Raw genomic sequence first — 24,164 nt, 5'->3', positions numbered from 1 at the left:
GACCAGGAGATAGTGAGCTTTGCAGAGCGTTGTGCAACAGAGTTGACCTCCGACCTCTGTTAGCGTTCCTTTTCCACATGCCGGCGGTCTAGTGAATTTTCATTCCAAAAGAAACAAGCAGAACCAGCTGGAACTGTTTCTTTAAACGAGTGGAAGTGGTTTAATATGTTGGCGGGAAAAGTCAACGTAACATAGATAACGAACAAATGTGAATGGAAGTTAACAAAATGTAAATAACTTGATTAAGTGAAGTTGCCTTACGTTATCTTACATTCATGCAATATAAGTTAACGCAACAAAATATAACTCCTTAACCTTACCCTAAGTTACAAGATGTTAACGCAACATAACGCAACGTAACTAAATGCAACATAACTAAGTGGAACTTAACGGTACTTAACGCAACATAACTTAAATCAACATAACTTACCTTAGGTCAAGTTACCTTATCTTATGTTACGTTATGGAGATGCAACATAACTTAACCTAACCTAATGGTTAGGGGTGTGAATCTTTGGCTTCACAGCAATTCAATTCTATTAACGATACAGTAGTTGGCGATTCGGTTGAAGGGCGATTATTTTATTTTTTTTTGGGAATGATTCAATTCGATTCTGTAAACCACGATTCGATTCAGTAACTTGTAACCAAAATTCTATATCCACAACATGCAATAATGCGAGTGAGACTATCTGTATTCTTCTGAAAGGTGAAAAAATAACATAATTATTGTATAAAAAAGTAGTTCTGCATAATATTTAATGATGAATACAAAAATGTAATTAAACATTGCTTAGTTATTTTGAACATTTTCAGTAGACTACATGCTGGCAGGGGAGAGAGTGTCTTAAACGTATTAAAACATTAATCATAAGTAAGAATCACGATTCATCCGATTAAATGCATTTATATCGATTATTGGTGAAGCCAAAACGATTCATTCTATTTATTTATTTTAGCAGATCGATTTAGTTGAATCTATAGGACTGACAATCGATTCATCGATTAATCGTTACACCTCTACTAATGGTACTTAACATAATGTAACCATATCTTAACGCAACATATCCTTAACTTTACACAACATATCGTAACATTACACAACATATCGTAACATAACGCAACATAACATAACGCAACATATCGTAATGCAACATATTGTAACGCAACATATTGTAATGCATCGTGATTTAACGCAACATATCGTAACTTTACCCAACATACCATAACTTACGCAACATACCATAACTTACGCAACCTACCATAACTTACGCAACATACCGTTACTTACGCAACATACCGTTACTTACGCAACATACCTAAATACAACATAACTTGACGGTACTTAACATAGATGAATGTAATGTAACTGAAAGCAAAGCAATTTAGTCTACTTATCTACCTAACGTAAACCCATGTTCATGATCTTTAGCTTAACAGAGTTATTTCCTGTTTACACAAAAATGTATTCTGAAAAAGCCACATCCCATATTTGGGAGAACGTGATGATGCTATTAGCATAACCACATTTGATTCTACATGGATAAAAGTCAGTACTATTCAAGATTTGGTTGAAAGATTTAGAATAGCTAGGACGACTCAACATAATTAATTTGTTGTAAATCAGACAAGGACAAAAACACAAAATGCATTGTAAACTGTACAACACCACTTTATTGAAAACACGTACAAACACTTTAAATCCACACGCAAAAGTAACATTCATCGTATCGTCAGATGCAATATACCTGGATAACGTCTATGCTGGAAAAACGGATACAACAAAAGATTTCCCACTTCAAATGCAATCAAGACTAAATGCTAAATGCTAAAAAGCTCAAACACGCGACGGCATCAAGCTGAAAGCCAAAAGTAATTTACGCACATTATGATCAGGTATTTATTTACAGCTCACAGGGGCCCAACTCTTAGCATCGTAACAACCTGATGCTGTAGTTCGGATTTTATGACACGTGCATCGGTGTAGCATCGCAAGCATGAAGCTGAGTAATAAAACTATAATATAATTTACGCAGACCGCAAACATCCCGGATCACTTAGTCCTAAAAACTAGATTTTCTTCTTCTTCAAAAAAAAAACATGCGTACAGTTGCCATCGCAACGGTTGTACAGTGTAAACCGATTTACGTCAAGTCATGCTAGCTAGCTAATGAGCGGATAGCTGGCTCGGTAGCTAGCTTGCTAATTCTGTTTGCTAGGCTAGTTAGCTATCCAGTACTGCAGCGTCATTGACGTGTGTTGTCACCATGACGAATAACAGCAATCACCATTTTATTTTGTACTACTGAAAACTATGACGGCGAATTTAGGCTATTTATGGTCAAAAAAATAGCTGGGGGGGGGCGGCAATATTTCGCAAATATTTTTTCTCATAAATGTTTTTGAGAGTTTTTATTACCTACAATTGCCCAAATACACCACCGTAGCAAAGTTCTGTGTCCGTTCTTCTCCTATTCCGTTTCTATGCTAGCTTCCGACAGAAAACAGTTTCAAGAAGTTTTCTTGTTTTCTTATTTTATTTATTTTTTCTTTATTATTTTCTTTCCTTATTTTTTTAAGGTTAACATGAAACCTCATACAGTTGTTATGGCAAACATTATTTGCATTTATGTATAATATTTATATATCCAACTGCTAACGCTGATCCAAACAACAGCAATTAGCTCAAAGAGGCTAATTACCAGTGATTTGTCTCTACAGGTGGCAGCCTTCACATAAGTCATTTGATTATTGTTTGTATAAAAATATTGATGCTCATTCTGTTTGTTCCGTCTACGTATGTGACGGAAAACCACTTCTGTAGTTCACGTGAATTACATTTCTCATTTGCTAACCAGCATTCGCTCGCATGACAATCAGCATTGTTACATTAAAACGCTCCTTCTGCTGGATTGACATCCAGTTACTGTGTCAAAAGAAATTATTTATTCTCTTTCATTACTATATTTTATCATAATTTTATGTTTTTTATTTTCTATTCATTCATTCCAATTTTTTACATTTGAAAGTTTTTTTGAAATTGTCAAGAGACTGCCAATGAAACCCAAGATTTTCTGATTTCACACTAGAAGCCTTAACAGGCTTTTAGTTTGAAAGGGTGTATTTTGACGATTGGCAGTGGCTCAACATGGATTGGACAGACGTTCGGCAGACATTTTGGCTCGAGTGATGAGCTGACTGGGATATTACACTATAATACAGTACAGCACTTTATATGTAGGGCAGATTATAATTACGCTGTATACTTAGACTTAGACTTGCTTTTATTGTCATTGTTACAGGAACAACGAGATTATGTACGCAGCTTGGCGGTGGTTTCAGTGCATTTCTACAAGTTTAACAAGCCTGATCACTGCAAGCTGTCCACTGTCATGAAAATAATTGTATTTAAATCCGATATTACACAACGGTCAATCAGTGTTGTATGGCCGTTATTTGTTCACGCTGCTCTGAGAACGCTTTACTTTGAAGGTGAGGTGAGACGTTTGAGGCTCGGCTCACAAAAACAAACAGAAAAGAAAAAAACATCTCCACACAACACGTTTGAGGATTTAAGGTGCTGAAGAAAACGCCAGAGAGAGGAAACACTTTGCTCCGTGCGAGGTCGTCAAAGGTGCAAAGAAATGACGAAGAAGTCCGATTTGGTCAGAGCAAAGATGGCCGACGACGGTGGTTGATTTAGAGCCGGGTGCGGGCGTCGAGGAGGTCAGCGTGCAGGCGGTCTAAGATGTCTTGAGCAGGTTGCTGAAAACTGAATGGAGAGGACAGGGAATTCAAAGAGTTAGTCCTCTATCGTCCACTAGCTGCTGACGGCCACTAGGGGTCAGGCTACTCACACTTTTGGGTTCTTTTTATGCCATGAATTTTAGATGCTGTGATGACAAAGCTTTATTACATCAGCAGCATTAATTGCGCTACATTTATCCAGGATTAGTATCATTGAGTATCATTAATCATCATCATCATTGTAGCTAATAATCATACACAATTATAGTATTTACAATTAATTGCTTGCAGTTTTACGAGGGAAAAAGATTATTATACATATAAGACATTATAAAGTCTGTGAGAATAAATCTGAATGAAAACATGAATTCGTTGCACCTATAGTAGTGTTATTACGGTCAGGAAGATCCTGAAAGATACATAGAGTTCTCTTATGAGCATAAACACTAATATCAGTAATATATTTTGCCATCGGTGAAGTGATATGCTTCCAAGGTTTTTTCTCATACATTTTTAATCTCAAAAGATTATATTTTTTTCCAGTTTTTATTTCGATGTACCACTATAATCTCAGATAATATCTATCTTTTTTAGTAAATGTATGTTTTCTCTCATATATTTACCTCTTTAATCTCAGGAAAAAACTTTTTTTTCTATTCATGACTTCATAATCTTAGAGAGTATCCTATTTTTTGAGTAAATGTGAGTTTTCCCCCATTGATTAACCACTTTAATCTCAGGGGAAACCATGTTTTTTTCTCATGAATTTATTAATTTATAATATCTGAGATTATCCATGTTTTTTTATGGTAAATTCCTGATTTCATAATCTCAGAGATTATCCTATTTTTTAACTAAATGTGTGAGTTTCTCTCATGGATTTGCCACTTTAATCTCGGGGGGAAACCATGTTTTTCTCATGAATTTATTAATTTATAATATCTGAGATTATCCATGTTTTTTTATGGTAAATTCCTGATTTCATAATCTCAGAGATTATCCTATTTTTTAACTAAATGTGTGAGTTTCCCTCATAGATTTACCGATTTCATCTCAGGGAAAACCATGTTTTTTTCATTAATGTATTACTTTTTAATCTCTTATCCAAATTTTTTCTGGGTAAATTAATCTTATGAATTAAGAAAAAGTATTTTCTTTAGTATATGAGTGTCTCTCATAGATTCACCACTTTAATATGAAACGTATGATTTAATTATCTCAGAGATAATTCTATCTGCTGCGTGATGTCACGTGACCACCTACCTTGAGGGTCGGACTGAGTCCCGCGCTGGTCTTTCCCGCTCTCCGGGTCGACGCCTACAACAAGAACATTTCATCAGTCATTACTCATCCTCTCCAGTTGATTTCCACATGTGTCGATGAAGGAATGAAAACATAGTGACCTCCTTGGATCTTAAAGCAGAGCTTCTTCTTCTGGTAGGCGAAGTAACTGGATGCTGCTCCCAGCAGGGCGACGCCGATGGCGCTGGCGATGCCCGCGATCTTCCCCGATCCAGCTTCTGCAGGACGACACGATACGAATAGAATCATATTATCTGGGGTTTTACACCTATTCATATAGATTTATTTGGATTTATTTGGATATTCACAGATAAAAGATGATCATACTACAGATGAAGGATTTGACTCATCTGACTTCAAAAACAAAAATCAGAGAAAGATGCCGTTTTCTCTGGTAGATTTAACACTTTAATCTCAGATTATATTAATGTTATTCTCATAAATTCATGACTTTCTATTTTTTTGTGTTTTCTCATAGATTTACCACTTTGTAGAATACTCCCAATGTTTTGCCTATAAATTTAGGATTTAATAATGTCGAGTATATGAAATTTTTTGTGAGTTCATGAGTTTTCTCTCGTAGATTTGCAACTTTAATCTTAGGGAATGTTCACGTTTTTTCTCGTCACTTCATGATATTAGAATCTGAGAGCATATTCTGTTTTAAAATAAATGTGGGAGTTTTCTCTCATAGATTTGCAACTTAGATCACAGACAATATTCTGATTTTTTTCTTGTAAATTCATGATTTTATAATGTCTGAGAATATTACATTTTTTGTAAATGTATGAGTTTTCTCTTGTAGATTTACAATTTTAATCTCAGGGAATGTTAGGATTTATTTTCTCTTAAATTCATGATTTTATAATCTCTGAGAATATTCATTTGTGAGTTTTCTCTCAAAGATTTGCAATTAATCTCAGAGAATATCCACGTTTTTTTCTCATAAATGTATGACTTTATAATCTCACATAATACATTGTTTAAGTAAATATTTGTGAGTTTTCTATCATAGATTTACAGCTTTAATCTCAGAGAATGTTCCGATTTTTTCTCATAAATTCATGACTTTGTAATCTTAAAGGATATCTACATTTTTAAGTCAATTTGTGTCATCCCTCATAGATTTTCCACTTTAATCTCATGTTTTTTTCTTGTGACTTTTTGATTTTTTAAATCTCAGATAACATTCCGATTTTTCTCATACATTCATGCCTCTGTAATCTCAGATAATCCTTTTTTATATATACATTTGAAAGATTTTTCTCGTAGATTTACATCTTTAATTTCAGAGAATATTCTATTGATCCCACCTTTGCAGTAAACTGTCAACTGTCATAACCCCAGTTCTCCACAAGGTGGCTTCCTGTTACATTTTATGACAGAGAACCGACACCACCAGCAAAAAAAGTTCCCAGAACAAACTGTACAGAAGTTGTTGAAACGTCCGACGTGAAAACCAACAACTGAACACAACACAAAGGACACAAAGCGTCGCCGTCAGCAGTTAAGCTAACAGAGCGAAGAAGAACAAAAAAGAAGTGGATTAAATGTGAACACATCCAAACTCCAGGACAGGGTGGGGCACACACGGGCACACACACACACACACACACACACACACACACACACACACACACACACACACACACGAGGCAGAGGAGTGTCTTGTGATGGGGCTTGTGTGTTAAAACAAGGCGTTGCCTAGACACGACAGTCGGCCGCAAAACGCCGAACGTGTCGACGGCGCTCCTGTTCCCCACGCTCATGCAGGACACCTGAAGTGGATCCACGGATCTTATTAGTGTCTTCAAACACATAGCTGCATACGAATTAGTGTGAGATGATATTTGAACATAAAATCAGACGCGTTGTGAACTCACCGTTCCTCAAGTTTGTTTTATTCATTGTGCATTTTTAAACCTCGCGGCTTTTACATTGCAAACGCTGCCGCCGCGTCCCACACAGTCAAACGACAGAGAAGCCAGTGAGAATAAATCAAAGCGGGCAGCCGTCACCTGGTCCGCCGTCGACGACGGGTTTTCCCTGAATGAGAACACGGACTGACACGCTAGCTATGTGAAGAATGTGTGCGGGCTGTGGAGGGTCCGAGGAAAGCGGGCGAGTCCCGACAGCCGAGGTAAACCTGGCAAAAGCCCCCCCCCCCCCCCCCCCCCCAAAAAAACACTTCTTTGTAGCCGACTATCTAGTCGTGTTGTTGATGGTCCGGGTCTTACTGAGCAGCAGCACTCCCTCTTTCAGTTTCCCTGCGAGACGCCCCGTGCTAACATGCTAACAGCTAGCGTGGTCATGTAAAAAAAAAAAATGGAATTAGCAAGAGTGTGCCCCCCCCCCCCCCCCCAATTTAAACAGGTCTTTGCTGCACTTAGCCAACCATAATGATAAAAGCAAGCATGCTAGCATAAGCTAATTGAGAGGTCCATCGTGAACATGGTGTGGTGTATCTGTAGCATGGAATTAGCAAGCTAGTTAGCTAACAAGCCAGCTTCCTGTGCAACACAGTTTATGGAAAATAGCAAGCATGCTATTAGCATAAGCTAATTGAGAGGTCTATCGTGTGAACATTACGTTGAAAACAGAGAACATGGTGTTGTATCCGTAGCATGGAATAGCAAGCTAGCTAGCTAGCTAACAAGCCAGACTATAGATGTGACTGGGTGTGGGTCCCCCTCCCCAATACATATATTTTTTTTTCCCCACTGTTCTAGAGGAATTTTTGTCATTTCTGGCCTCGAGGCACATCAGCCCCAAACCGTGGAAACAAACTGGACTTAGCTTCCAAAGATGCAAACATCATATTTCCAGCTTCTTAAAAGTAACATGACTCATCAGTTCCTGTCACATCAGCACTAAATCAAATACCAGGACAACAAGCATCAAAACGACCAACAAATCTATTCCGACCCAGCTCACACGCGAAAAGAAAGGAACCACGCAACATTGCTGAGTCATGAGTCATTGTAATGTATGTCCGTACACGCCCAGGTTGTGTCTGCTAAGACTGGAATAACAGGGATGAAGCTGCTCGTTTTATTCACACGTTCTAGTCTTGGAGGCCAAAGGGCAGAGGAAGTGACCCTCCACAGCACACCGAGTTTCAAAATAACATTCAGAAAACAACAACAAAAAAGAATCCCAGATGCTTCATCTTTGGAAAATCCCAACTTTTCAGACGTACTATTTTTAACATCAGACATTTGTAAACCGCAGGTCGAGAGCCAATCATAACCTCTCATGTGACCGATGGTGAATGTGGTCGATTAAGAATGACTATCAGCTGATCCATGGAGACTAGAACACTGCGATACACTTCAGAAGAGCCGACAGAAAATAAAATACATTTACAAGAGTAAGCTTTACAACTGGATGGATGTAAAAAAAAAAACTTTTTTCTGTATATTTTTACTGTAACTCTTTTATTACTATTATTATTTTCTTGTCAGTTGTAACCTACAAAGATAATCTGTTTTCATTTTACATTATTTGTATATATATATATATATATATATATATATATTTGTATTTCATTATCTATATTATTCTGTTATCTCTTATTATTTTTATTATTATTATTTATTTAGTTTTCTTGTCAGTTTTAATGTAAAGAAAGAGAAAGATGTATTCTGTTTTCATCTTATATTATTTGTATATATATTTGTATTTAATTATCTATATTATTCTGTTATCGCTTATTATTTTTTGAATTATTTTTATTATTATTTATTTAGTTAGTTTTCTTGTCAGTTGTATGAAATCAGCTGATTCCTTGCCACCGCCAAATCAGACAACAGGAATACATAGAAACATGACGTCTGACTACCACTGCCGTGGACATAATGCACAAAAAAAAAAAATATTGTGAATGTTCCATGTCAGTTTTGAAGGCCCTACTAAACCGTTTTCCCTGAGAGATCGTTCGTCGTCTTGTTTCACTAACAATCAGCTGACCACATTCACCACCAACACTGACGGCCACAACAAAACCTGGCGGACTTCCCCTTTAAACTGGCAGCGCCTGCAGCAGCTCCATGGCCCTCTCTAACAGGGGCTTTAAGACCTGCTTTAAGTTGGCCATCCACATATAGAATTCCTCTGGCATGTTAGCATTTAGCATCTTCAGGATTTGGCCCCACGGCAGGTCTGGATCTGCAACGACACACAATCGTAGCAGGGATTTAGCCAGAGAAACCAGACCGGGGGTGCCAATAGAATCCATACCAGAAAAGGAGAAGGACTTGTAGAGGACTGAATGGATCAACATGAGGTGTAACTACAAGGGAGTCAATAAATTAAGTCAATTAATATCAAAGCAGGACATGAACTGCTCTGGTTCTGGATTGGCAGAACTCCATTAAAAAAACATCTTTTCTGAATCCATCCAGAGACCACGTGTTGGGAGTCTGGTTTTACCGGGTTTCTCGGGGACCCTGAAGTGGACGTTCTCTTTGCAAACGACACCAGAGCTTTCTACACTTACTGTGGCGTCTTCCTCATTGACACAGCTTTCCCTCATTGACTTCTCACGGCACTTCATCTGGATTTATTATCATTTAGTGTTTTTGTTGTGGAAGACTCTCCCAGTCTCCCGCGATGCAGTACCACTCTCCACCTGAACTGTTACCAATGAGGTAGGGGGGTGTTTTACACAAAACGTCTCTGCTTGTAAATAGGAAGTTAACTATCAAAGAAATGACAAACCGAAGTATAGAAGACATCAGATTAATGCATGGACATTTTTAATAAATCGTAAAACGAATTATGTCTTCTATTATTATTACTGTTTAGATCGTTTGGCGTGGTTTCATGTCATAATTTTGTCACAATTCCCTTCACTTGTCCTTAAACGCACCCGTTTCCATCTACCGAAATGAAGCCACCCGATCAGGCCCAGGCCGTGAGCTGCCACCGCTGCCAACCCCCCCCTCATAAAACAAACAAAAACGCTGCAGTGAGCCCGAATTCAGGACAGGAAACAGGAAATCCCAAATCAAGCGGGAGAAGTGATTCATTCAGCATGGAGACATATCCCCCATCAGAGAGAGAGAGAGAGAGAGAGAGAGAGACAGGAAGTAGATCCGGATTAGATTTACCTTGAGGCTGGTCAGCACCACCTGTGAGGAAGACAATACAAATCAATATATGTTTTGAATTATATATTCACAGTCAACACTACAGGAGGGGATGAAAAACGTACCGTGAGGATCGTAGCCGGGGTCCGATGCTCCGCCTGGATTCAAACGACAGAGGGAGAGAAAACCCGAGACAGTGAGGATCTCTGGGTATTCTGACTGAGTTCATAACAACAGAATGGGATGGGAAAACCAGCCATGTGGCTCTAATTACACTGTGGGTTCTCGCCCTCTTTCTGTCTTTGGTAGAACAACTAATTACTTCCATGCGTCTTAGTATTACGACTCCTTCACTGTCTGTTTTCAATCATTTCTTTCCTAAAAATACCATGGCAACCCAAAGAAAACACACTGAACCTGTGTGTGTGTAATTTGGGTTTTTGTATTAAGAATATTGAGCTTTTCTAATCTATATTATCAACTAACTTTTGTCAGAAAAACATAAAAATACTCACTAATATCACATATGTAATACAAGAAGTGAGTCGCAACATGTTAGCATTCTAGTCTCGCTGTCCTGCTGTTGAGTTTTGAAAACATTTTAACTTTCTGTTTTATTTTGAAAAGCCCTGTGCTTTAAAACCAGCCCGATCACTGATCCTTTCTCACTCACTATTTTCACTTCTCTTCTCCATGACATACAAATAAACATTCTCTTGATTCATCAGCTGGACTGAGTCAGCTGTTGCTAAGGGCAACAAGACACAACACAGGAAAGACGGTCCAAACCACAGTGTTAGTGGGTATTGATGTCAATATATATATTTTGGAATATTATCCAACTGGAGGGAAGCATACTGGGAAATAATACACATTCACCATGGCAACCGTATCAATCAAAAGGGTGCCTCACCTCCTCCTGAGCGGCCTCCATCAGGCTTGTAGTCGCCACCACCCACATCTAATAAGTCTGAGTCACCAAAGGTCCCTCCGCCTTTCATAAATCAACAACACGATGGTCAACTCAGAAAATTACAGTCAACTCCCAATGAACCAATGGACGAGTCGTTTGTGGACTCACCTCCTCCATTCTTCGGGGGGATGACATCGGGTTTGTCGGGTTTGGGTTTGGGGTCTGTGGGTGCAAAGACATTGATGATGACGTGAATACAGAAGGAGAGCAGGGGCATTAAAAAGGTAGCGTTTTCAGTTGTGAAGGGTCAGGGTCATCTAGAACGTCGTCTAATCAGGCCTCATCTTCCATCTAAACTAGGTCAGATATCTCTATCAATATCTCATATTTCATATCAGAGAGACTTTACCTGGATGGACAGCATCCTCCAAATCAAATCCAAAGCCGCCTATAATACACATCAACACAAAAACGTATCACTCATGAAATAACACTCATGGCATTTTCACTATATCTCTGAACAAAAGGGAAGCTATCTACAGACGTGGGGAAAACGTTAAACCCACCGGAATCTCCGGAACTTGGCTTTTGGGGTTTCTTAGTCGGTGGCTCCTCTGCGGAAAAATATATTTATTTAGTCAAAAATGTAATCATTGTTAAAGAGAAACTAAGCCTCCGAACCAATGTATCGGGTATTTAGTATTTGTTGACTTGAAGTGTACATTTTTAAAATTCGTCATATTTTCTACTGGTTGAAACCCAGCTATTGCAATTGAATTGTGCTATTGGGCTGATCTGGAGTCACGTGACGTATATGGAGGCAACTAAAAGTAATTGAAGGACATATATGGTATCATGTAGTACTTTTTAAGCGCTGTAACAGTAGGCGAGAAGCACTTCGGCCAAATTCTAGGGTTTAGTTTCCCTTTACGTAGGAAAAAGCCATATCGTGGTAACATATGTGAAGGTACGAAACAAAAAAACTGCTGTTGCATTTAAAATACCAATAAAGTTCAAGAACTCAAAAGAAACACAGTGGCTTCAATTTGCACGGTGTAATTTACCTGGTCCGAATGCATCAGAAAGGTCTAGCCCACCTGGAGGGGACAGGAAGTAGAAGACATGAATTAGTCCAGAACCAAAAAAATTACTTTTCAGAAAATGTTCACAGTAAGTTTATTTAGACAGTATTCAACTGACTCATAAGTTTTCATAGCTGAGCTGTTGGCTGGCAGCCACATGGCTATGATGCGATCCAACAGGTTTAACCCGATCACATCATTTGGGATTAAAAGGAGTCCACTGTGAGACTGAATTTGTTATTTTACATCCAAATAGTGGTTTTATATTACGGTTCAAATGAGGAAGCAAGCTTGTAAGTGAAGAAAACCAAATGAACGTAAAGGCATGTCATGTTTCAGGAATTCTTTTCATAGATCCGTTGATCCTGATCAGCTTTTGTCCAAGAACAATCTTTTTATTTCTCAGCCATCGGACGGAATTGTCATAACTTTGGTGATCCTGTCACTTATTATCTCGCGCCACCATCAGGTTGAAAGTAAAATTTATCCACTAGACCAATTCAAAAACATTAGCATGTTAGAAGAAGTAGCATGTAAACAGTTTAGCTAGCTAACGTTATAACAGCAATGATCAATTTTAGCAACATTAGCATGTTAGCAGAAGTAGCATGTAAACAGTAATAGCTACCAGTCAAATAATCAGAGAAGGAGTCCAACGGCAGGTACTCCCATCAGCCTCAGCTGGGCTTTGATGGCAAGCCTGCTTACGTAAGCACGTTAGCATTGTCCTCTAAACGTTCAGGTGTTAGCATTTTAGCATTAGCACTGATGAATGCGATCAGCCGGCTGGACCAACCACAACATGGGGACCTAAGGTGTGGCTGGTGGAAGGATACAAACCGTCATTTTTCGGCTTCTCCGGGGCCTTCGGTTGCTCTTTGGGCTTTGCGGGCGTCGGTGGCACTAAGGAGCAAAGAGAATTGATCACTGAAGCAGGCTTACAATCCAGGGTCGTAAATCGTACTGTCATCTGTAGAGAGAAGGTCACTCACCGCCATCGTCGACAGCATCGGCGAGGTTAAATCCTGTGTGAGGATGAAACGAGGAAAAGCATTAAAATGGAGATCAATTGGTACTCAATGAATATTCATATGGTGAATGGTTATCAAGCCAAGAGAACTTTCAAAAAGGATGCTGAAATAGCTCCATAATGATGGTGATCAGTAAAAAGTCTGAAGTCATGCTTTGTTAGGTCTGTCTGCAAGACGGCAAGCTAACTACTTTTAAAACGCTTGTTTTCTGAATGGAGACTGGATTGATCGGTGCTAGGCTACGCTAACACTGTAGCTGCTCCATCAACACTCCAAATAAGGTCATCGAGACATAAATACAGCAGAGACCTTGTTGTTTGGACCACAGACAGTCTCTGGTTTCTCCACATAGTCTGGTCTGGTCTCTGGACTAATGTGAGCTACTATCTAGACCTCTGGGGGACCACAGACCGTCTCTGGTTCCTCCACATAGTCTGGTCTGGTCTCTGGACTAATGTGAGCTACTATCTAGACCTCTGGGGGACCACAGACAGTCTCTGGTTTCTCCACATAGTCTGGTCTGGTCTCTGGACTAATGTGAGCTACTATCTAAACCTCTGGGGGACCACCGACCCAGGAGATTTGTTTCCTCCATTTAGGATTCAGAGACGTCACGACGACAATCTCAACGATGCTTAGAGTTGAAATGCAAGAGAGAAAATAATACAAAATAAAATAATAAGGTAATTTGTGTTAATCCATTTCTCCCATTTTCTTCAAGTCGATGCATTTGATTTCTAATCCTCATAGTAGTCCTATCGATTTCATATATTTCATTCAGCAGCTCTTTCCATTCATGATTAATTAAGTAGTCATTTTTCTGCAAAAACCCAGTGTTTAAAACCGTGTCATCTTTGTCATTTAAAAAGCAGAAGTATATACCTAATAGTAACGACAAATCTTATTTAAAATCACTATAAATCAGGATGAATGTGGAAGAAGCAAATGATGGAAACAGTGAAGAAGGAACATGGTTAAAGAACAATGGGAGATCTTTAGTAGACATAGCTGTCACGCCCAAAATATTGGACCCAAATAATGAGTCAGTTATGGTCTCTGCCTGTTTTTATATTTATTAACAATTTTTATTTCTGTTTGTTTTTCCTTTTCTGTCATGTTCGTTAACATCAACAGGATAAAACCCCCAAAAACGTGTTTTTTTTGGGTTTTTTTTAAACATTATCAGCCACAGTGAACATCACACGTAGTGTTTGGGTTTTGTAGGGAGTCGCTGACTTTGAAGCATGAGTCACTATTGAGACTAGTGAGCTGTTTCTCCACAGCAAAGAAGATGCCAAGGCCTTTCTACCCAGCACGAAGCCCGAGTCAGAGTGCAACTAAAATGATTAGCTGCAGGCAATCGTGTCCTTTCAAAATAAACCTCCGTCTTCACAGCAACTACCAAGGCATCGCTAGCACGCTACCAATGCAATTAGCTATGTTATCGACTTATCATACAATTGGATAAGTCATGTTTACGTTGTCGACTTATCATACGATATTTGGACCTAATCTCAATTATTTTTACATTATGGATTTATTGTACAATACATGGATATAATATATTTTTTACATTATTGACTTATCGTATGATACATGGACATAATCTCAATCATTTTTACATTGTCGACATAGTGTATGATATATGGAAATTACCTCAATCATTTTTACGTTCTTGACATATCGTACAAGAAATGGACATGACCGTGATATTATTAACGTCATCAACCTATTGCATTATATATAGGCCCATGAAGTTTATCAGACCAATAGTGAATAAATATAGCATTATTACCTCTTCTTTCATTTCCTTATTGAAACCTGACTAAAATACTTCTCTTTTGTGGGTCTATTATTTTCCAGATGCTATTCCAAAGTAAATGACCAAAATAAATGTAACTTTCAAGATTTACGTTAATAATTTCTGTATTTATAGATATGGAATCCATGCAAAATATCAACCTTGACTGAGCTACGAAACACTTGCGTGACCTACTTCAAGCAGACAACACGGCATCTACTTTGCATGTGGTTTTTCTCTAGCAAACTAAAACAAGTCACACCCTGATATTTCCTGTATCTTTGCTGGTTTCAGTCTTTTATTTTCATTCATACCTTCAATCCATGAACGGTATTTACTTCATTATTTCTATATTTATTGTTGGCAGTTGTAATACAGTAAATGTCAGTGATTAAAGCACCAGTTTACACTCTTCAGATACAACTGCATTAGTGCACATCGATGAGTTATAGGCCCTACTGGTTTGTGGACTACGGTTTTGAAGCCTTGGGTTCGGCCATCTTGTTTTCTTGCAACCAGACGTGACACGAGAGGGTGGGTGACAAAATCCAATTAACTTTCACAAAGTGAAAATACTGTGAATGGCTAACTGTTGGAAGACAAAAACACGCACAACTCCCAGACCGGACAACAGCCCCCCCCCCCTGGTGGCCATTAGAAAGAATGCACGTTTAAGGCTCTTTAGCCTTGGTGTCAGGTTGCCACCTAGTCCTGACCCAGTCTCTTATCCAGTTTGGTAAGGGGAAACAACCAATCAGAGCCGGAGAGTCCCGCCCCTTCCTGTTGACCACCATGGAACCCTATTTTAGAAGAAATATGTATGGGACTCAACATAGATTAGATACAAATAATTTGTTTGTTTGTTTGTCAATTTAAACGATAACTTAAGAAAGTTGCATTTGTCGGTACGTAAAAACGTAAGCGTAAAGACCTTCCACCCGAAAGTGTGGTAAGTAGCGGTACCAGGATGTAACGTTACTCACACTAACAACAGGTCTCCTTCTTTCTCTTCCCAGCTGATAAAAACAGTCTCTGGATAAAACATAACAGGTAAAGATAACGTTACGTAAGTGATGGAACGTAGCTAAGATAACTTGCTAGGTAGCTAAGCTAACAGCTGTGTCGGTGACATGTATTTACGTTATTTTATTTATTTATTTATTTTAATTGACTAACAAACTTATGTGTAATTCATGCCACAATTCAAACGGGACCAAAAAAAATGGTTTCTTTCTAAATAAAGCCCAACGGTGGTCTACCGGAAGGGGCGGGACTTAGCCTCTCGCATCATTCAACACAATAAAACCGCAGTTACATCTGTTGTCAATCCGCAGCCGTCCCGAAGCACACAGTGTCCACATGATGGAAAACGGGACTATTAGTAACTAACTTACTAATAACCACAAACCATACACACGTTGCACTTTGCAGCAACTGTCGAGGCTTAAATATAAAACGCCCTTGGTTCCTAGCTGCAAGAAAAAAAACAATAAAGACAAGTAATGCTACTTAAATAAAACGAGACCATGATGGAATCATTACACACCCTTCCGTTTCTGAGTCAAAATAGTAAACTCACCGTCTTGCGATAATGTTCCAGAAACGAGACAAAGAAGTAAACCAATCCTCAAACAAAACATGGTGGCTTTGTTTTCTTCGCAGCGACTCTCAAAAGTTTGTAAGGTAGGTTAGCTTAAAGGTATAAACTCCCGAATGTAATTTCTCGCGTGTCTCGATGAAGCCAGCAGGTATTTGTGGAGACGGCTTTCCCCTCCAGACTGAACGGCAAACCGCGGCTGGTGTCCTGTTTCAGTGTTATTATGAGTCAACTTTGCCTATGAAGGGCAGACCGGGTGTGGCAGCCCTTTAGAGGGGCGTGACGTGCGTTTAGATAGTATGCTAAATTAACCCCTGAGAGTGTTGCTTTACCTGAGACATGTGCAAGCATAGATCAAGAAGTTTAAGACGACCAACTTTCAATTTAAATAGTTAAATTACCGGAATGTATTCGTTCACCTCACGCCGAACTGTATTCACAAATGATGCGATTTAAAGTTTTCTCGCTGGTCAACAAAAACCCCAGACCACGGAAAAACCTTGACGTTTGCAGACAATGTATTACAATCGGCATACGTCGATTCGGCATACATATCTCCCCGTTATTCATTCTATTTGGATATAATATGTTGTATGTGTTGCTGTATTCCTCTAAAAATAAGAGACTTTCCATCACTAAATGCCACAGTTTTATGGAGGGACTTTTGCATGCAATTTTGGAGGGTGTGCATGACGTCACAAGGGGGCCAAGAACAGTAGAGGCAAATATTAGATTAAATCTATTTCCACATTAGACGTCAGGAAGAGGAGTGGTATACTCAGGGGTACTACAGCCGTCCTAACATGAACCAACCAACATTTGGTGCTGGAACTCTTGTGCCACCTAGTGTTTGTATATTCAATTACATTGTGACCTGCCAAGTGCTTCTGTTTATCTATACCAGGTTGTGATTATTATCCACTGCAATAATCTATCAGCAACGTTTAGCCATAATGGAGGTGTGTGTGGAGCCCACCTGTGGTATAATTACGATTAAAAGATTAAATTAAATAGTAACATCCAAGTTGTCCATCAAATAAATGACATCAATGTACGTAAATGCTAGAATGTTAGTGACAGTGACAAATCTTCACTGCCATAAGTCTGTTGTTAAGATTTCTGAATACAGGTTATTTTTGGCTAACTCTCAAGCTTAATACAAATAAAAGAAAGCACACACAAGTTGACCACGAATGATCATTTTTTATTCATTCACCAGAAGTGTAGTAAAGTATCGTCCACCAGGCTTGCTCTGGAGACTTCCTGTTACATCACATTCAAAATAGTACAAATCAGTGGCATCATATAACTGTGTATTGATCGGGAAGAAGGATTAAGAAGTTCAGGTGTGATCATCGAAACTGTCGTCTTCTCGTCTAAAAGCACAAACGTGGGAAATGCGTTGTTTATTTCAGGAAAATGGGAAAATGTATGTGGAAAAAAAATGTTATTTCCCACTCACAAATGTCTTTTCACGCTTCTTAGCCATTGAAGCGAGGAGAAGAGCGAGCCATCAGCTGCAGCAGGCGGAGCTGCTGGTTCTGAGTCTCGATGACTGCATTCAGTTTCTGGACCAAAGTCCCCTGGCAGTCTGAGGAAGGGTGTCACAAAATTAGTCTGAACCTAACGTTGTTTGTTTGTCTAAACCTAACGTTGGTTTTGTTGTCTAAACCTAACGTTGGTTTTATTATCTAAACCTAACGTTGGTTTTGTTGTCTAAACCTAACGTTGGTTTTGTTGTCTAAACCTAACGTTGGTTTTGTTGTCTAAACCTAACGTTGGTTTTGTTGTCTCAACCTAACGTTGGTTTTGTTGTCTAAATCTAACGTTGGTTTTGTTGTCTAAACCTAACGTTGGTTTTGTTGTCTAAACCTAACGTTGGTTTTGTTGCCTAAACCTAACGTTGGTTTTGTTGTCTCAACCTAACGTTGGTTTTATTATCTAAATCTAACGTTGGTTTTATTGTCTAAACCTAACGTTGGTTTTGTTGTCTAAACCTAACGTTGGTTTTGTTGTCTAAACCTAACGTTGGTTTTGTTGTCTAAACCTAACGTCGGTTTTGTTGCCTAAAGCTAACGTTGGTTTTGTTGCCTAAAGCTAACGTCGGTTTTGTTGTCTAAACCTAACGTCAGTTTTGTTGTCTAAACCTAACGTTGGTTTTGTTGCCTAAACCTAACGTTGGTTTTGTTGTTTAAACCTAACGTTGGTTTTGTTGACTAAACCTAATGTTGGTTTTGTTGTTTAAACCTAACGTTGGTTTTGTTGCCTAAACCTAACGTCGGTTTTGTTGTCTAAACCTAACGAACGTCGGTTTTGTTGTCTAAAGCTAACGTTGGTTTTGTTGTCTAAACCTAACATTGTTTTGTTTCTGGTATTGTTGCATCAGCTTAACGTTCGTTCCTTGTCTAATCCTAAATGTACGTAGTTATTTGAAACCCAACCATGTTCTTCCTTAACCTAACGAAGTGGTTATCAAACTAAAATGTTTCTTTTGTAGCATGATGTCACCACTCACAGAAAACAAAGAACCCAATAGATTAAATGTCATGACTGTTTGACAAACTGCCATGTGACTGTTTTTAGTGAATGTGGACGTAAATTTATAATAATAATAACACATGAGATGTTCTTAGACTCACCTCCTCCGCTGGGTTTCTCCGTAGGTTTCACCGCTGTGGCGACAAGAACGTTGGAAGTCATTTCAGGTGAGACACAAACATTTATTTTATGCAGTCAAAAGAGATTTTTGGCTATTTTACTAATCCTGAAAAAAATACATCCAAAATATACATTTAGCTGTTCATTTTTGTACTTTGTCTATTTACAGTCATTTCAAAAACTCGTATAGTTTTCCTCATGTAAGTAATGAATTTGGAAGTTTCATGGTGATATCTTTGATTTTGTGTATGGAAGGACATATTGTTCTATATACATTATATTATATAATTCATATAATGATTTATACAACATTTTATTCCTGTTTCCAATTTCTCATGTTTCATTAGTTTTTGGACAATTTGTTTTGTTGCCTCCCTTATTGGGATTTAATTTCAATTTTAATTTTATGGTTAGGGTCATGCAAGTTATACTTTAAAATCTATAAGTGAACATGTTTGACCATTGTGGCCTGTAATGTCTCCACTGAAAAAGTTTAGAAAAAAAATCATACAAAGAAAAATCTAATTCCACGCCAAGGCTCAGGTGCGGTTCTCTACATGTCCACAAGTTGGTGCTATAAGCACACTTCACCAAATGCGAAGTAACAACCATCAAAGTGACACTTATTTCTCCTCAAGACATTCTAACTTATGAAATTCATCTGAAGAAAAGCAAACAGATTTGTACTGTTTTAGGGAATTATATATTATTTTAATTAATTATAATTATATATATATATATATATATATATATATATATATATATATATATATATATAGTCATATTGTCATATTGTCATGAGGGACAAATTGACCGAATGGTTGAAAAATAAAAAGCACCTATAATAAAAAGGATGAGAGTTGATCATAATCATAATATATTAATAGTTTAATATCAGAGGATCGTTACCTGGATGAAGAGCATCGGCCAGGTTGAACCCAAAGCCTTAAAAAATAAAGCAGAATTTCAAATTAAAAGAACAAAATGTAGAATCATATACAATTTTATTATTATTTATGAAAGAAAAATGTTTTTCTTGACCTCCTCCAGTAGTGGGTTGAGCAGGTTTCGGTCGTGTCGAAGCTCCTGTAACAGAGACGTTGCATTAACAGAAGGAATCCCATGTTTTCCAGAATCTTCAAGAGTAGTTTGACTATATCACACAACATTCATTTGGAAAAAAATATTTTTAGTCAGTTAATGTTGGGGGAAATAACTTGAAAGCTACATAATAATACAAATGCGTGAAATTAAATGGTTAACTAAACTTTGTAACCACTGAATTAAATAAAACAATAATGTGCTAAGGGGAAGTTGATTCTTCTGGTCTAAATAGAATCACATATATGAAAGTTATCCACAGCAACAAGTTGCTACTCACCATTGCCGCGAAGAGTATCAAACAGGCTCAGTCCTGTTGGACAAAGAATATTATATATATATATATATATATATATATATATATATATATATATATATATATATATATATAAAATATATAAAAAAATGTATATTTATAAAAATATATTTATATATAAAATATTTAATATTATTAAAATTAATATTAAAAAATATATAAATAATGTTATATTTATATATTTTTGTATCTATTGTATATATTGATTATATATATATATATATATATATATATATATATATATATATATATATATATATATATATATGTATTTATAGGGGCTGGAAAGAAACTAAGACATAAAAAAAGTGAAAATAAATAGCCTTTTTAGCTTAGACAGGAAGGCCCCACCCATAGATTGATCTCTTCCAGAAATGGCTAAAGCAATAGGGAAATATTAAGGTATATAAATAAATTACATTGTATAAAAATAGGTCAAATTTGAATGCAATATTATTATTTTTTTCTGTTCTGGTTATTTTTCCACCTTGTTTTATTTATTTATATGTTCTTTTGTTCATTTCTTTTTATATATCCACATTTATATTCATATTATTTTACAGATTTATTCATTATTATAAATACATACTCCGATGACTCAATACCCTTTTTTTCTTTTGAATAACATCAAATAATGTGACTTTGTCTTGTTGTTTCTGGACATATCACACTCATGTTTTGGCTGTAATAGAAAAGAAGCAACAGACACACACTCACCACTCCAGCGCTTCGCTCGTTGATGTTCACGACTACCATCTGTAACCATAGCAACATCATCATATTTATAACAGTAAATACAAAAGATGGTATAAAATGTTCTTGTAGTTGATGATTTATTTTAGAACCCCTGTTAGCTAGTCCTCCTGGGATCCAGTTTTAAAAACATATATATTTATTATGAATGTGTTATTCCTGATGATGATTTACTATTGATGAGATGAAATAATAATGTCTTTGTCTCACAACGTGAACAGCAACATGGGGCATCAGTAAAATAAATAAATACATATCAAAAGAACATCAAAAAAATATGTAAGATATGATAAATAAATAAATGGCGGGGAAATGTGCTGTATTACAAATTATAAAAACAAATCCAAAATAAATGACAATTTCCTTGTAGATGGTCATCAATGGTTGTCATGGGAACATGTGCTCAGTGTTGGTCACAGTGTATTTGTATGGTTGCTATGGTTGTATATATATATATATATATATATATATATATATATATATATATATATATGTAAATGTGTTTGGAAATATAACAGAATGTATGAATGTGGAACTATGAAGACAAATATAAATATAGAAGAAGAATAAACATTTCCTTGTTTTATTTTGTATTTGTTTGCATTATTTAAAAAATACATCAGTTTGCTTATTTTTTGCACATAAATGAATCTTTTTTTCTGTATAATTTACTTTTATATATTTGTTATTTACTTACTTTTTACCTCCTTTATTATTCCTTTTTTACCCCCCTATTTTTTAAAGGGCCATGCTGTCAATCAACTGGCTATAGGCGGGACTTCCTGCCCAGGCTGAATAACCAATTTCTTGTAATTTGTTAATTTATTTATTCCTAAAAAAATGTGAAAATAAATGTTAAAACTCATCATTATTATTTTGTTATTTGTATTGACATATTTCCATATTCATTCATTGTTTGATTTATTTCTCATTATATTCCCAAACTTTTTATTTCCACATTTATTCCCCTATTGTTTGATTTTTTATCGTGACTTTCCTCTGACTCCAAAATGAACTACAACACCATCATCAAGTGGCCTTTGTGCATTTCTAAATCCATCCACCGTAACAGATTATGATTATGTGGATTTTTCATCTTCTTGTCATCAATGAGCCTTCTTTCATCACCATGAACTCACTTCACGACCAAGCGTGGATTTATCAGCTGCTAAAAGTAGTCCCCAACACCACTTCTTCTTCTTCTTCAATGTTTGATTAAAAAAACTACTTTAGGGAATCACTGAGCCATTTTTAAAAATATTTTTTTAAATGAACATAAAAACGGATCTCTTTTAGCTTTTTAATTTTTCTCTCCTCTTCTTTCATCCTTATTATTTACCTTTTCCTTCTTTACCTCCCTATACTTCATCACCCACCTGGCGTTCTGTATTATTCTGCCGTTATGAAATAAATCCATCCTATCATGTGAAGATGACACTCTTACCTGTGACTGTGGCTGCTCCGGTGAGCAGCAGCAGAAGCAGAGCGAGCCTCCAAGCAGACGTCATGGTCTCCAGCAGCAGTAGACGAGCTGACGCTGACGCCCGACTTCACCTTTTAAACGACAGACTGGGCGCGGCGGCGGCAGCGTTGCCACAGGTGCATTGCGAAAAAAAAGATCCCTAACGAAGCCATGAAAAACAAAAACAGATTAGTTGAAAACAAACAGAACACTTAGTGGTGAGACAGCTTGTGAAATCAGGATTTATGGTTCCTTTGAGGTATTATTCAGTAATGGGCCATTCGTTAGAGTTAGCTGGTCAGTTAGGTTTTTAGTATTATGACTATATGTCTGCATGAAAATCATTGTTGAATATGCAAATGGACATGTTTGTTTTCATGAACGGCCGAGCTGTGCGTCACATTAAACGTTGCTCTCGCAAAGAATTGTGGGTCGGCGTAATCTCCTTTCCTTTCGCATAGGAAGGTCCGTTGCATCCTATGCTAAAGGAGCTCTGAAAGGAAGCATTGGAGCTCCTTTCCTTTGCATTTAGAGAATCCGAACGGCTCTGATCATGGCGGCCACTTGTTTACTTCCGGGTCACTTCTTCACTTAGGAACCTTCCTAAGCAAACTAGACTCTTGGTTTTCAGTTCTCGCAATCTTGGTTTATATCGTCGTTGCCATCTTGTTTGTTAGCCGTTGCCATTTGTGTTTATGGGGTAGCGGCCTGGCAATCAGCAGTTAGCCCCGCCCCCTAAAGCACCCCCTGCTTTCTGGTCTGTTGGACTCTTAATGGACCTAGCCAAGATTGCGTGGATGCATCTGACCAAGGGGCCCCACCACATCATTTCTTTTTTTTTTCTTTTCTTTTTTATGAACAACTGTTTTTATTGGCATCATTTTCATATATCAAGGTCAAATATTATCAACAGTACAAACATTTTCCACCACATCATTTCTGAATCATAATTGATTAAACATGCATCATCCTCGGAAAGGTCATCACACTTCACACTTAATCAGTCACATTTCAATTGGTGATGATAAAGCTGCAAGACTATTAAGGCCCAACGGGGCCAGGTCCCAAATGTCAAGTACACCCTGAATGCATAATTTGATCCCACTTCACGGTTAGATAAACTGTCCTGAATCCCACACAAATAATAAGACTAGTTAGTCTCCAGATAACTGATTTTTTTTTTTTTTCGGCAAATCACATTAGGAAAAGATGAAGGGTGTTCCGTCGAGGGTTGAATGAATATTACCAAAACTGGATACACTTCTGTTCTGAGCAAAGTACTGAAGGACGGCCATCACGTTTTTTATTTGC

At 37.4% G+C, this 24,164-nt stretch overlaps 2 protein-coding genes across 3 annotated transcripts; both read right to left on the bottom strand.

Annotated features, from left to right (window-relative positions):
- Positions 1–1,651: 1,651 nt before the first annotated feature.
- cd99 (CD99 molecule) lies at positions 1,652–16,813 on the bottom strand. Of its 2 annotated transcripts, XM_084004650.1 has the most exons (13): positions 16,546–16,806; positions 13,127–13,159; positions 12,975–13,037; positions 12,117–12,149; positions 11,619–11,666; positions 11,462–11,500; positions 11,221–11,274; positions 11,053–11,133; positions 10,265–10,297; positions 10,161–10,181; positions 5,151–5,267; positions 5,011–5,064; positions 1,652–3,772 (listed from the first exon to the last, which is right to left on the bottom strand). In XM_084004650.1, exons 1-13 carry the CDS (start codon positions 16,604–16,606, stop codon positions 3,744–3,746), a joined length of 666 nt encoding a protein of 221 aa, XP_083860776.1. In that variant the 5' UTR covers positions 16,607–16,806; the 3' UTR covers positions 1,652–3,743. The 2 variants fall into 2 exon arrangements, with proteins under 2 accessions (XP_083860776.1, XP_083860777.1); XM_084004651.1 differs by lacking the exons at positions 1,652–3,772; positions 5,011–5,064; positions 5,151–5,267 and adding an exon at positions 7,656–9,216 and having other exon boundaries at positions 16,546–16,813.
- Positions 16,814–17,754: 941 nt separating this feature from the next.
- Positions 17,755–22,909, bottom strand: LOC311010128 (uncharacterized protein). The gene is made up of 8 exons (XM_084004653.1): positions 22,836–22,909; positions 21,356–21,394; positions 20,603–20,635; positions 20,263–20,307; positions 20,131–20,166; positions 19,203–19,235; positions 18,026–18,154; positions 17,755–17,939 (listed from the first exon to the last, which is right to left on the bottom strand). Exons 1-7 carry the CDS (start codon positions 22,897–22,899, stop codon positions 18,045–18,047), a joined length of 360 nt encoding a protein of 119 aa, XP_083860779.1. The 5' UTR covers positions 22,900–22,909; the 3' UTR covers positions 17,755–17,939; positions 18,026–18,044.
- Between the last annotated feature and the right edge of the window lie 1,255 nt (positions 22,910–24,164).

The sequence above is a fragment of the Eutrigla gurnardus genome (assembly GCF_963514095.1).
Source record: "Eutrigla gurnardus genome assembly, chromosome: 24".
NCBI classification, from domain to species: Eukaryota; Metazoa; Chordata; class Actinopteri; order Perciformes; family Triglidae; genus Eutrigla; species Eutrigla gurnardus.
Note: the sequence above shows the minus strand (reverse complement) of the source record. Positions and strands in the feature narration are given on the sequence as shown.